Source organism: Onthophagus taurus, chromosome 6 (assembly GCF_036711975.1).
Source record: "Onthophagus taurus isolate NC chromosome 6, IU_Otau_3.0, whole genome shotgun sequence".
Classification (NCBI taxonomy): Eukaryota; Metazoa; Arthropoda; class Insecta; order Coleoptera; family Scarabaeidae; genus Onthophagus; species Onthophagus taurus.
The window spans coordinates 5,788,398-5,802,815 of NC_091971.1; the positions used below are offsets into that span (position 1 = coordinate 5,788,398).

At 31.8% G+C, this 14,418-nt stretch overlaps 1 protein-coding gene across 2 annotated transcripts in view; it reads left to right on the plus strand.

Moving 5' to 3' along the window:
• Positions 1–2,141: 2,141 nt before the first annotated feature.
• LOC111427810 (Zinc finger protein ush) overlaps positions 2,142–14,418 on the plus strand; it is a 97,773-nt gene continuing 85,496 nt past the window's right edge. Inside the window, exon 1 of one of the 2 annotated variants that reach the window (XM_023063127.2) lies at positions 2,142–2,714. In XM_023063127.2, the coding sequence (XP_022918895.2) occupies positions 2,675–2,714 (40 nt within the window). In that variant the 5' untranslated portion in view covers positions 2,142–2,674. Of the gene's footprint in view, positions 2,715–12,453; positions 12,540–14,418 lie in introns of those variants that run through there. The other variant, XM_023063128.2, reaches the window with a different exon arrangement.

The following is a 14,418-nucleotide window of genomic DNA, read 5'->3' on the forward strand; positions in this document are numbered from 1 at the left end:
GCGAAGTACTTATTGACCAATTTCTGGTTGATGTAGTACAATTGTAGTGCCTCGGCCGCAAGCAACCTCAGCTTTATGAGGCAAAGCTATGAGAAGTGCGATAATGTATTCACTAGCTTCGAGTTGATGTAATACAATTGTAGTGCCTCGGCATAATGAGGCTAAACCATGCGTTCTGCATTCCAAGATTGGCCAAGGCGCGACATTATATTGACTAGTTTCGGGTTGTTGTAGTATAATTATACTGCCTCAGCCACAAACGACCTCGGCTTAATGAGACAAAACCATACGATCTGCATTTTAAGTTAAGCCGAGGCGCGACAATGTATTGACTCTTTTCGAGTTGATGTGGTACAATAGTAGATGTGGTAGTTATTGAGGCTAAGCCATACGTTTCCAAGATTGATCGAGGCGTGATGTTATATTGACTAGTTTCGAATTGATGTAATATAATTGTAGTGCCTCGGCATAATGAGGCTAAACCATGCGTTCTGCATTCCATGATTGGTCGAGGCGCGACATTATATTGAGTAGTTTCGGGTTGATATAGTATAATTATAGTGCCTCGGCCGAAAGCGACCTCCGCTTAAAGAGACAAAACCACGTACGATGTTATATTGCTTAGATTCGGGTTGATGGAGCATAATTATAGTGCCTCGGCCACAAACTACCTCAGCTTAATGAGGCTAAACCATGCGATCTGCATTTTAAGTTAATCCGAGGCGCAATAATGTGTTGACTATTTTGAGTTGGTGTGGTACAATAGTAGAGCCTCGCCCGAAGGCGACTTCGGCTTAATGAGGCGTACCATGCGTTCTGCATTCCATGATTGGTCGAGGCGCAATTTATACTGACTAGTTTCGGGTTGATATAGTATAATTATAGTGCCTCGGGTGCAAGCGACCTCGGCTTAATGAGACAAAATCATGCGATCTGCATTTTAAGTTAATTTGAAGCGCAATAATGTGTTGACTATTTTGAGTTGATGTAGTATAATTATAGTGCCTCGGCCGCAACCGGAGCTAATGAAGCAAACTTTCTGCATTCTAAATTTGACCGAGGCGCGTTAATAATAAGTTTATTGCCACATAGCTTATCCAGGAGAAAAATAATATATATGTATACATAAATGAATTAATTAATAGTGTATGTTGACAAAAGGTCAGTCTTGGGTTTATCTCTTGATCCCAAATTAACATGGAATCCACATACTGATATCATAACCAAAAAATTAACGTCAGCAATTTTTATAATTAGACGTCTCAGCAAAATTGCATCTCATGAAGTGGCCAAAATAGCTTATTTTGCAAATTTTCATGCTGTTGCAACATAGTTGTTTGGGGTCATTCACCTGGCTTAGGAAGAATTTTTGGTTTGCAGAAGAAGGCGGTGAGAGCTTTATGTAACCTTAAAATTACTGACAGCTGCAAAGATGTATTTAAAACAGAATGTATACTTACCGTACTAAGTGCATACATCTTGGCTACCTCGATGTATGTTTATGACAATAGAAGTAAATTTAATGCGAATGCAAACTTTCACACATACGACACAAGAGCCAAAGATGAACTGAGATTATCGTTACATAGGATAGAAGCAACTAAAAGATATGCTGATTTCTGGGAGTTAAGTTTTTCAACAAATTGCCAGAAGAAATGAAAACTATGGAATGAGGACACTTCAAAAAATGGGTGAAGTCTAATTTGGTCAACAAAGCCTACTATGTATGGTCTGATTATATGCAGGATCAGTTTGTGGAGTAACAAAGTTAATTTGTTTTATTAGTATACTTATAATACCTATATACATATTTATTTTTGTATTTGCTATTGACTTTTCACTGTAAATTATTATTATTATTATTGTAAACACAAAAGGTATAAAAAAAGCAATTAAAGTAATTTTTATGCCAATTTGTATTAAAATTATACTTTTGAACCACCGTGTATAATATACAAGTTACTATCAAAATTCCATAGATGACGTTCAATTAACTTTTGATTGTTTCGAAATTTTAACGTTGATTTTGAGCGTGATGTATCCGTAGTGGAAGTTAACGTTTCGTTCGTATAGATGGCGTTGGTTTCAACCGTTCGTTTTGGAACGAGGCAACTGTGATCGCCTCGAACGGAGCGCTCCACAGTCGAATCCCGACGCAGGTCGCGTTATTGTCGCCGGTCGGTCGCGGTCGCGAGCACGTGTTCTCGGGGCCGTCATCCCCCCCACCAAAAAAAAAATCTTACTACTGTCAAAACTTTATAGTATCCGTCAAAAGAAAAACAACAATGATGACACGAACCGTCTAAAAAGATTGTGACAGTTTCTTTCGAATAAATAAAGACTTTTGCAAAAAATACAATTCCTTTTTTGTCAAAATTAACTTAAACGTTAAATTTAGTTTTTGTTGAAATCGTCGTCGTCCTTGCAAAGTGCCTTCTTTTTTGTGTTTTTAATTGTGTGTTTTTCGTTTTATTTTTGGATTTATTAAGCGTTTTGGATTGGGTTTTTTTGATTTTGTCTGCGTCTTTTTTGTTTATTTTGTTTTGAAGAATTGTTACTGTTATGTTGTTTGTTATTTGTTGTTGTGCGTAAAAGAAATGTGAAAAGAAACAAACTACCCTGCTTCGGGACTGATTTCCAACGGTGTTACTTTTTTAATCTTCTCCTGGGGAGGATGTCGCGTCGCAAGCAGAGCAACCCTAAGCCGCTTAAAAGTAGGTGTTTTATCTGTGCTTTTTAAGCTTTCAAACCCCTAAAAAAATTGTTATTTTAAAATAATTACAACAAAGATACACTAATGTAGAATTAAGATTTGTTTCTGTAGTTTACTAATTTCAACTGTAATTTAGATAACCGCAGTCAAAATAATTTTAACGATAGCGATAACGAAAATCATTTCTTATCATAACCCAAGATAAAGATAACTTTTAAATCACTTTTGAATATTGTTTCGAAAATATTATCGCTTTTATCTGTTTGCCAGAAAAATAAAACCCTGATTGGGAAATAAAACAAAGTTTCGGATTAATCTCGATATTTAACAATCGGCGATATTTTGCAAAATTATCATACGGTTTTAACAATAAACTCGGAACGATAAACCCGGTTTGTAATCGGTAAACCTATCGGCCTTTTAGTAATTTAAAATGGTAATCTTTGTACCAAACCTTATCGTCTGGAACGTTATCGTTTACGAAAAACCGCGCGCAATTTGAACAAAAAAATTAACGTTGATAAACCCTACTCTGTATTTTTAAAAAGCGTTATATCGATAAGAGATAGATTATGAAAATGTATCTTAAATTAAAGGTTAAAGGTTTTTCTTCAAAAGAATAAGTGGAGAAATTCCAAAAATCCCAGAGAAAATTCTTGCCAATGAAACTCAATGTCAAAACAATAATATTTCAGGTATTTATTAGATTATCAGGCGAAACGCTTAAGTTATTTCACATAATTGAAGATGGCGTATAATCCAGGTATCATTATTTAGTGATTGTAAGGTTTTGTTCGTTTATAAATTATTAATAATTTATAGAATTCCTAAGATATCCTGGTAAAATGTTCGCAATTTATAAAAGAAGATATGTACTTTTTCATAAACCAAACCGCATTTGAAAATCTCTATTCGTTTATGAGATAATAATTTTTGAAGTCAACTCTATTTTTTATGACTTTATGGAGTTAATCATTTTCGACAATTTTCTTTAAAAAATCATGAAAAATCGATTTCTTAAGATATTTTTATGAAATATTTGGAGATTGTAGAAGAAAATATGTACTTTCTCATGAATCAAACCGCATTTGAAAATATCTATTCGTCTTTGAGATAATAATTTTTGAAATCAACCCGAATTTTACGACTTTATGAAGTTAACAATTTTCTACAAACATCTTTAAAAAATCGCGAAAAATCTAATTCTTAAGATATCTTCATGAAATGTTCGCTATTTATAGTAGAAAATGTGTACTATTTTATGGATTAAACCGCATTTGAAAATATCTATTCGTTTATGAGATAATAATTTTTGAAATCAACCCTATTTTTTATGACATTATGGAGTTAATCATTTTCGATAATTTTCTTTAAAAAATCATGAAAAATCGAATTCTTAAGATATTTTGATGAAATATTTGGAGATTGTAGAAGAAAATATGTACTTTTTCATGAATCAAACCGCATTTGAAAATATCTACTCGTCTTTGAAATAATAATTTTTGAAATCAACCCGAATTTTACGACTTTATGAAATCAACAATTTTCGACAATCATTTTAAAAAATCGCAAAAAATCGAATTCTTATGATATCTTGGTAAAATGTTCGCAATTTATAGAAGAAGATACGTACTTTTTCATGGGCCAAACCGTATTTGAAAATCTCTATTCGTCTTTGAGGTAATAATTTTTAAAATCAACCCTAATTACTATGACTTTATGAAGTTACAATTCTCGACAATAGTCTTTAAAAAATCGAATTCTTAATATATCTTGATGAAATGTTCGCAATTTATAAAAGAAGATATGTACTCTTTCATGGGCCAAACCGTATTTGAAAATCTCTATTCGTCTTTGAGATAATAATTTTTGAAATCAACCCTAATTACTATGACTTTATGAAGTTACAATTCTCGACAATCGTCTTTAAAAAATCGTGAAAAATCGAATTGTTAAGATACCTTGATGAAATATTTGGAGATTGTAGAGGAAGATATGTGCTTTCTGGTGAATCACACCGCATTTGAAAATGTCTATTCGTTTTTGAGATAATAGTTTTTGAAATCAACCCGAATTTTACGACTTTATGAAATCAGCAATTTTCGACAATCATTTTAAAAAAATCGCAAAAAATCGTATTCTTAAGATATTTTGATGAAATATTTGGAGATTGTAGAGGAAGATATGTCCTTTTTCATAAACCAAACCGCATTTGAAAATCTCTATTCGTCTTTGAGATAGTACTTTTTGAAACCAACCCGATTTGTACGACTTTATGAAGTCAACAATTTTCGACAATTATTTTAAAAAATCACAAAATATCGAATTCTTAAGATATCTTGGTAAAATGTTCGCAATTTATAAAAGAAGATATGTACTTTTTCATAAATCAAACCGCATTTGAAAATCTCTATTCGTTTATGAGATAATAATTTTTGAAATCAACCCTATTTTTTATGACTTTATGGAGTTAATTATTTTCGACAATTTTCTTTAAAAAATCATGAAAAATCGAATTCTTAAGATATTTAGATGAAATATTTGGAGATTGTAGAAGAAAATATGTACTTTCTCATGAATCAAACCGCATCTGAAAATATCTATTCGTCTTTGAAATAATAATTTTTGAAATCAACCCGAATTTTACGACTTTATGAAATCAACAATTTTCGACAATCATTTTAAAAAATCGCAAAAAATCGAATTCTTATGATATCTTGGTAAAATGTTCGCAATTTATAGAAGAAGATACGTACTTTTTCATGGGCCAAACCGTATTTGAAAATCTCTATTCGTCTTTGAGGTAATAAGTTTTAAAATCAACCCTAATTACTATGACTTTATGAAGTTACAATTCTCGACAATCGTCTTTAAAAAATTGAATTCTTAATATATCTTGATGAAATGTTCGCAATTTATAAAAGAAGATATGTACTCTTTCATGGGCTAAACCGTATTTGAAAATCTCTATTCGTCTTTGAGATAATAATTTTTGAAATCAACCCTAATTACTATGACTTTATGAAGTTACAATTCTCGACAATCGTCTTTAAAACATCGTGAAAAATCGAATTGTTAAGATACCTTAATGAAATATTTGGAGATTGTAGAGGAAGATATGTGCTTTCTCGTGAATCACACCGCATTTGAAAATCTCTATTCGTCTTTGAGATAATAGTTTTTGAAATCAACCCGAATTTTACGACTTTATGAAATCAGCAATTTTCGACAATCATTTTAAAAAAATCGCAAAAAATCGTATTCCTAAGATATTTTGAGGAAATATTTGGAGATTGTAGAGGAAGATATGTCCTTTTTCATAAACCAAACCGCATTTGAAAATCTCTATTCGTCTTTGAGATAGTACTTTTTGAAACCAACCCGATTTGTACGACTTTATGAAGTCAACAATTTTCGACAATTATTTTAAAAAATCGCAAAATATCGAATTCTTAAGATATCTTGGTAAAATGTTCGCAATTTATAAAAGACGATATGTACTTTTTCATAAACCAAACCGCATTTGAAAATCTCTATTCGTTTATGAGATAATAATTTTTGAAATCAACCCTATTTTTTATGACTTTACGGAGTTAATCATTTTCGACAATTTTCTTTAAAAAATCATGAAAAATCGAATTCTTAAGATATTTTGATGAAATATTTGGAGATTGTAGAAGAAAATATGTACTTTCTCATGAATCAAACCGCATCTGAAAATATCTATTCGTCTTTGAAATAATAATTTTTGAAATCAACCCGAATTTTACGACTTTATGAAATCAACAATTTTCGACAATCATTTTAAAAAATCGCAAAAAATCGAATTCTTATGATATCTTGGTAAAATGTTCGCAATTTATAGAAGAAGATACGTACTTTTTCATGGGCCAAACTGTATTTGAAAATCTCTATTCGTCTTTGAGGTAATAATTTTTAAAATCAACCCCATTACTATGACTTTATGAAGTTACAATTCTCGACAATCGTCTTTAAAAAATTGAATGATGAAATGTTCGTAATTTATAAAAGAAGATATGTACTCTTTCATGGGCCAAACCGTATTTGAAAATCTCTATTCGTCTTTGAGATAATAATTTTTGAAATCAACCCTAATTACTATGACTTTATGAAGTTACAATTCTCGACAATCGTCTTTAAAAAATCGTGAAAAATCGAATTCTTAAGATACCATGATGAAATATTTGGAGATTGTAGAGGAAGATATGTGCTTTCTGGTGAATCACACCGCATTTGAAAATCTCTATTCGTTTTTGAGATAATAGTTTTTGAAATCAACCCGAATTTTACGACTTTATGAAATCAGCAATTTTCGACAATCATTTTAAAAAAATCGCAAAATATCGTATTCTTAAGATATTTTGATGAAATATTTGGAGATTGTAGAGGAAGATATGTCCTTTTTCATAAACCAAACCGCATTTGAAAATCTCTATTCGTCTTTGAGATAGTACTTTTTGAAACCAACCCGATTTGTACGACTTTATGAAGTCAACAATTTTCGACAATTATTTTAAAAAATCGCAAAATATCGAATTCTTAAGATATCTTGATAAAATGTTCGCAATTTATAAAAGAAGATATGTACTTTTTCATAAACCAAACCGCATTTGAAAATCTCTATTCGTTTATGAGATAATTATTTTTGAAATCAACCCTATTTTTTATGACTTTATGGAGTTAATTATTTTCGACAATTTTCTTTAAAAAATCATGAAAAATCGAATTCTTAAGATATTTTGATGAAATATTTGGAGATTGTAGAAGAAAATATGTACTTTCTCATGAATCAAACCGCATTTGAAAATATCTATTCGTCTTTGAGATAATAATTTTTGAAATCAACCCGAATTTTACGACATTATGAAGTTAACAATTTTCTACAAACATCTTTAAAAAATCGCGAAAAATCTAATTCTTAAGATATCTTCATGAAATATTTGCTATTTATAGTAGAAAATGTGTACTATTTCATGGATTAAACCGTATTTGAAAATCTCTTATCGTCTTTGAGATCGATCCTAATTTTTATGACTTTATGAAGTTAACCATGAATTTTCGACTATCATTTTTAAAAAATCGCGAAAAATCGAATCATTAAGATATCTTCACGAAATATTCGCAATTTATAGAAGAAGATATGTACTTTTTCATGAATGAAGTCGCATTTGAAAGTCACTATTCGTTTTTGAGATAACAACTTTTAAATTTGTATTACATTAAAAAGATGAAAATTTTTTCTCATCGTTTTTAAAGGATGTAAAACATTGAATTCTTATCACACCTTGATGAAACATTTACGGGTTATAGAGAAAACTGTGTAGTTTGTTATGATCAAAACCGCTTTTTCAAGTTCCTTTTTGTTTTTGAGATAATAATTTTTGAACACAACCAGAAATTTTATGATTTTATAGTTATCGATTTCTGAGAATTCTTAAGATATGTTGATGAAAAATGTCTTCATGAAAGTAAACTTAACAATTTTAAGGAAGGCACTTATTCCAGAAGTTGGCCTTCTAACAAAAAAAAACTTTTGTTAATAAATACATAACACACAGCTTGACTATTTGCCAACTCTGTATGGTGTTTATGGCCGCTAATTATTCTTTTCGGTGTATATTATCGGTTCGCTTCATCTAACCGGAAGCAATTTGCAACACGGCGCAAAATTCGCGCCGCATCCGACCTTGTGGTCGATGCAAATTTTTTTTCGCGCCGCCGTCGAACGGGTTTAATTTTTATCGCGATCACTAACGATTTTAATTTTCAACTTTTTTTTTTAATTTTGGCAAATTTTAGCCATTCGCCCTGCTATAAATGATTGTTTATCGCGCAACCAAAAAGGAGGGGCAGAGGAGGATAAGCTTTCGAAACGATAAGCCAGGAAAGGAACTCTGTACAAAAATAAGCCCTTCCCTTTTCCCCACGCCCTGCTCGGTTTTCGTTATCAGTTGGAAAACGATGCGGAAAAGCCATGCATCAAGATAACGACTACGATTGCGGTTCAAAGATAGGAAAAGGGGGTTTATCTTTATTTTATTTTTGTTTAAAACTGAAGTGATTTGTAAAAAAATTCGTTATATAAATCATTTCTATAAAAAGATTAAGATTAAGGCTTAATTTACATTTCAAATTAACGTGTTATCGATATCTTAACAATATTAAACATGAAAAAGCAATAAATAAAATGTTTCGCTTTATCATAATAATAAACTATTTTCGAAAACATTTTTTAGACTCACAAATAATCACAAATTTTATTTATAAGCTCGATGGTGGTGGCTTTTAGCGATCTTTATCGTTCTACCGAGGCTTTTTGCATTGTATATGTAGACCTGAATTCGTAATTAAACTAATTGTTTGTTTATGCAACGCACAGCGAATATGCTAAATACAACACCACAGAACAACGATTAAAAAGAAAGAAAAAAAAATAGATAAAGTGTCGCCTTATCGAGGATCTATCAAGGATTCCCACTATAATTGATGACACAAACGACGTTTTATTTTAATTTGAATTTCCATTGAGTCACTACCACTTTAAAAGTTGTTTTAGAAAAGAAAAGAAAGGAAGGAAATGTACTTGACGTAAAATGCTGTTGACAAAGTCAGGAAGTAACACGTGTGTTAAAAGGTTTTGAAGAACCACCCTTATTTCCGGTTTTAAATTACTTGAAAAAGTGTATTAAAACTTTTTTATGAGTCATTAATAATTACAAATAATTTTTAACTTTAAAAATGTTAAATCTCTCTTTCTAACTTAAGGAAGTGTCTTGGAAATGTGTTTCGTTCGGGTTTTGAATTTTTGTTGTAGATTTTCCACAGCAACTTCTACTGTCATTTTGAGAATAATTATTTTCACGTTTCTACAACATATATCACTTGGTACAGACACTATCATGAGCAGTATAGGAGACTAGATACTGGAGGAGATTGTTGGTAAAGAACCAGATAGTGCCAGTACAACATTAGATATTGCTTATAAAAAATTATTTATTGTTTAGGGAAGCTTTATATTGCGGGCAGAATACTAGGTACTGCTTGCGGAAGACTAAACTCTGTTAATAAAGGACTAGCAACTGCAGATAGAACCCCAGATACAGCTGGAAGAAAAATAAATGTTAGAAGACTAGATACTGCCTATAGAAGACTGTATGCTGCTTGTAAAATACTTTATACTGCGGATAGAGTAATAGATACTGTTGGCAGAAGACCATATACTGTTGGCAGAAAGTCAAATACTAGTACGAAGGGTTGCACGGCCGATTTAAATCGAATACTGTTGGTAAAAAGTAGAAATTGTTGGTAGAAGATTAGATAAAAGGATAAAATATCTCTGAATATGAATCTTGTTGACCAGAATTTTAAAGTAAACTTTTTAAGATATTAAAAGTAAAGTGGCACGACTGAAACAATTTTTCGTTCTGGAATAAATTGTTTTTCCGGATATAATTTTAATTTTAATTATGATAATGATGTGAATGATTGATTAAAAGGTTATGGAAGTAAAAAAATAAGATTTTTATTTTCTGTTTCCAATTAAAGTGTAGCAAGAACGGCAAGGCTTGAAGAAAACGAGTCCATTAACGGATAAGTTTTTTTTTAAGTGGTTATCACCGATAGCGTATCGGCTTTAAAATATTTCCCGTACATTAAAGAAGTGTATCGTACCCGTAATCGTAAAGTGAAACGGCCCGGTCTCGCTTTATCTTCCCCGATGTTAATGCTGTTTATTTATCAACCAGACCATGCGGCTCCCCGACAGATTAGCGCTTTATGGTGTTTTTGACTTTTGTCAGTTACTCTACATGCGATAAGCAATTTGAAACCATCACGTAAAGTAGTTGGAATTAAAATTGATTTCAATTGATATATTATAGAGGAGAGGTTTAGGTATGAAGTAGTTAGTAATTCACCTACTTTCCAATTTCAATTGCACAACCCAACCCAAACAGCAGACGTACTTAATCTCCCTCTCTGTCTCTCTTTTTCTTTGTAACCATGTGTGTCCCCTACAACATATAAACGTTCCTATCAAATAAATCCATCGCGTCGGTGTTTGACTTCTGACAATGAGATATGAACGCATTGTTATGTAAATACAACTATACACCCGGATAATAAAAAATTTTAGAATAAAAATAAAGGAAAATAACGAATGAGTCGTGACCCAATCGAACGTTAATTGCATGGAATAAATCAAACAGTTCCTTTTGATAAATCAATTTTAATCAAAACTATTAAAACAAATATTACTAAAAGATATCCATTTACAAAACGGATTTATCACCATTATTGAGTCATTGGTTAAAACTTTTATCTTTTTCGGTAATCTGAAAAAAAACCCAAAATGATTCATTTAAAACTAAAATATCAACCACTTCATTCAGTTACAGAATTAGTTTTTTTATGTAATCTTCATCATTATTCGTTTATGAATGATGCGAGAAGATGACGTCACCGTGAAACTCTCGGAACGGAAAGATAAAGAAGGAAAGACAAAATCTGGCGGCGAAGTCCTTTATCTTTTGGTTGGTTTGGGTTGAAAAAGCTGCCGCCGTTGGATAAGCCTTGTTGGAGAAGCGAAGAGAGAACGACGAGAGAGAGGACGAAAAAGAGATACGAACTAAACTGCGGAATTATCGCGGAATCTCTCCGTTTTGGAACTGTCACGTCGCGGTTTGCGTTCCGCAGATGCACTTTTGATGGAAATCCTCGAAAAACCGATAAAAAGCTTCAACGCAAAAAAAACGCAACAAACAAAATCGGCAAGTAAAATAGGTTGTTGTTGAGAGACGTACTGCTAAATCCGAGTGTTTCTAGTTCTCGATCTAGTGTTAGTTCTAGTTTTGTACTATCACTAGAACTAACATTAGACCTAAAAGTAGAAACATCAAGTTTAGCCGTCTTAAGAGATGCACGGCTAAACGGAATGTTTAAGCTAAACGGACAGTTGTAAGTAGAGCTACTAAGCATTAGATATCACTATGTTGCATATTTTTACTGCACTAAAACTAGAACTAACACTAGACCTAGAACTAGAATCATTCGGGTTTAGCCGTCTTGAGAGACGTAGCCGCATGTCTCTCAAGACGGCTCAAGTCAAATCGTTACTTACGGGGATTATTATTACGAAAATAGATTAAAACCACGATTATTTATGGGATTAATGAATCTTGACAGGTACAAACCTAACCTCAAATTTTTTTTTGAATTAATTTATTTAAATACCCATAAAATTAATATTTAATTTAAAAAATGAATAAAAATTGGTATAAAATTAATTTTTAATCGAGTTATGAACGTTTTCATTTAAATTTAAAATAATTTTATTAAAGAAAATCGAATAATTTTTAAGGAAAAAAAATATAGGTTGGTACCTAATTAAATTGAAATAGTAACAGCAACGTCTTTTTTTTGCAGCGCCATCTCACCGTAGGAAATACAAACCAATTTAACCATTTTAACGTATCAATTAATTAAAAAAATATATTCTAATTATTAAAATTAGTAAGTATATTTGTAAATTAATGAGGAATTATTTCTAAATTACTACATTTCTACTTCTATTGGGTTATATTTTTAGCACCATCTATCCGTTGACAGCAACAACTGATTATTAGACTTTTGTGTCATCTTCTCTTTAGGTTAGAACATTTTTTACTTGTCAAAGAGTGTGAAATATAACTTGAAATGAAACTTTGAAACTATCTAGTTCTAGGTCGAGTGTTAGTTCTTGTTATTCGCTAGATTGTTGTATATCTTTATTGAAGTAGTTGAAAGGTTAAACATCCCTATTAGAAAAGTAAGTATATTAGATTATATAGTGGAACTAGAATCATTTGGGTTTAGCCGTCTTAAGAGACGTACGGCTAAATCCGAAACTTTCTACTTTTAGGTCTAGTGTTAGTTCTAGTGACAGTGCAAGTGTAAAACTAGAACTAATATTATACCTAGAATTAGAATCATTCGGATTTAGCCGTCTTAAGAGATGTTTTGAAACTGTCACGTCGCGGTTTGCGTTCCGCAGATGCACTTTTGATTGAAATCCTCGAAAATATCGATAAAAAACCTCAACGCAAAAGAAGGCAACAAACAAAATCGGCAAGTAAAATACATTATTGTTGAGATTTTTAAGAAAATTATGTATTTAAGTCATAAATTTCTCCGTTTCAATTAATCGGGTTAAATCGGTTGCGTATTTTATTGCTTAAAGTTTAAATTTTCAAACGTCAAATCGTAAACATCAACCGCTCCCCAACAGATATAAATCATCGTTTTAATCGTGTTTTCAACTGTAATGAGACTGGCTAATTATGTACGTACATTATACAAATTTCAATTTTATAACAAAATAGAAAATGGAATTGGATCATCGATCAAATTATAATTGAATGGGTTCCAAAAATAATCATCTAAAGACGTAACGAGATAATAATAAATAAGTTATAAATTTAATGATTGTGTTTAAAAAATGAGGTCGTTTTAGAACAATCACCACATATGTTTGTCTCTTATGGTGTCCCCTCCTTCCTTCTTCTCTGTAGGACGCGATATTATTGTTCGCAACGTTGCGTAACTAACTCGGTAAAACGTGGGCGCAAAAATGGTATTGTGGCAGTAATAATAATTGCGATACGATCGCATCAGAACCGCGCACGTACCACGGAGACTTGAAATAAACCAACCTCCGAAGAGATAAAACCTTCTCCCGGTCAACTCAACTCAGACTTCAAAAGCCAACTTATAAAACCAAGAGTAATCTATCTCTCTTGGTTGGTCTCTGGTTGTTGTTGATCGTCGTTCGATAAAATTCATAGGGCAATTATAATTGTAAATATTAAAATATGTATATCGCGCCCGGTTATCTCATTCAGATGATCATCGAGAGCGACGGGGACTTTGTGAAGAGACAAGACGAGGAGGGCCTCGCGATTAGATGAGACCCGCACTCTACGGGTCGGTCGTTCAACCCGTGTTAATTAATGTCTTATAGACGTCTTATGGACTTGTATATATCGTCGTTTTAAAGAGATTGATCTAGATAACAAGAATAACCATCAAACTGATTTTGATTCACTCAATTATTGTTTAAAACTTTTTAATAACCGCTTCTTAACAACGGTAATTTATCATTAAAAGCGTTCCGCGTGCAAGAACAACGTTAGAAATTTGCGACGATTTGATGCGTGCGATAACTTTAACTGTTCGTGGCTTATTAACCACCCTCCACGGTAGGGGGTCATAAATATTTAATCGCCAGATCAATTTTTCATCTCGTCTAATTAAATCGTTACTAAACTTAATTTTAGACTAATTACAAAAACCGAAAAGAAACAGTAAAATTACACCAGTAATTACTACCCAATTACTCAATTCTTATTTCTTTCTCTTCATTTAAATAATAATTAACTTAAAGAATTTCTAAAAGCTTTAACAATAAATTTCAATCAACATTATCTTTAATACAATTCAATGTGACATGCTCAAACACTTCCCATTTCTAAGAAGATATTGTCGCCTTGGTTAATATTAATATTATCAGTTTATGTTGAACCGTTAATGAAATGGTTATGTCGAATCTATGTTGTCATCGCGGGATTGGGAAAACGTCACTTTACCATTGTAATCCGTACTTGCATTCGATGAGTTGAGTGTATGTGTGTGAGACCCGTTATAACCGG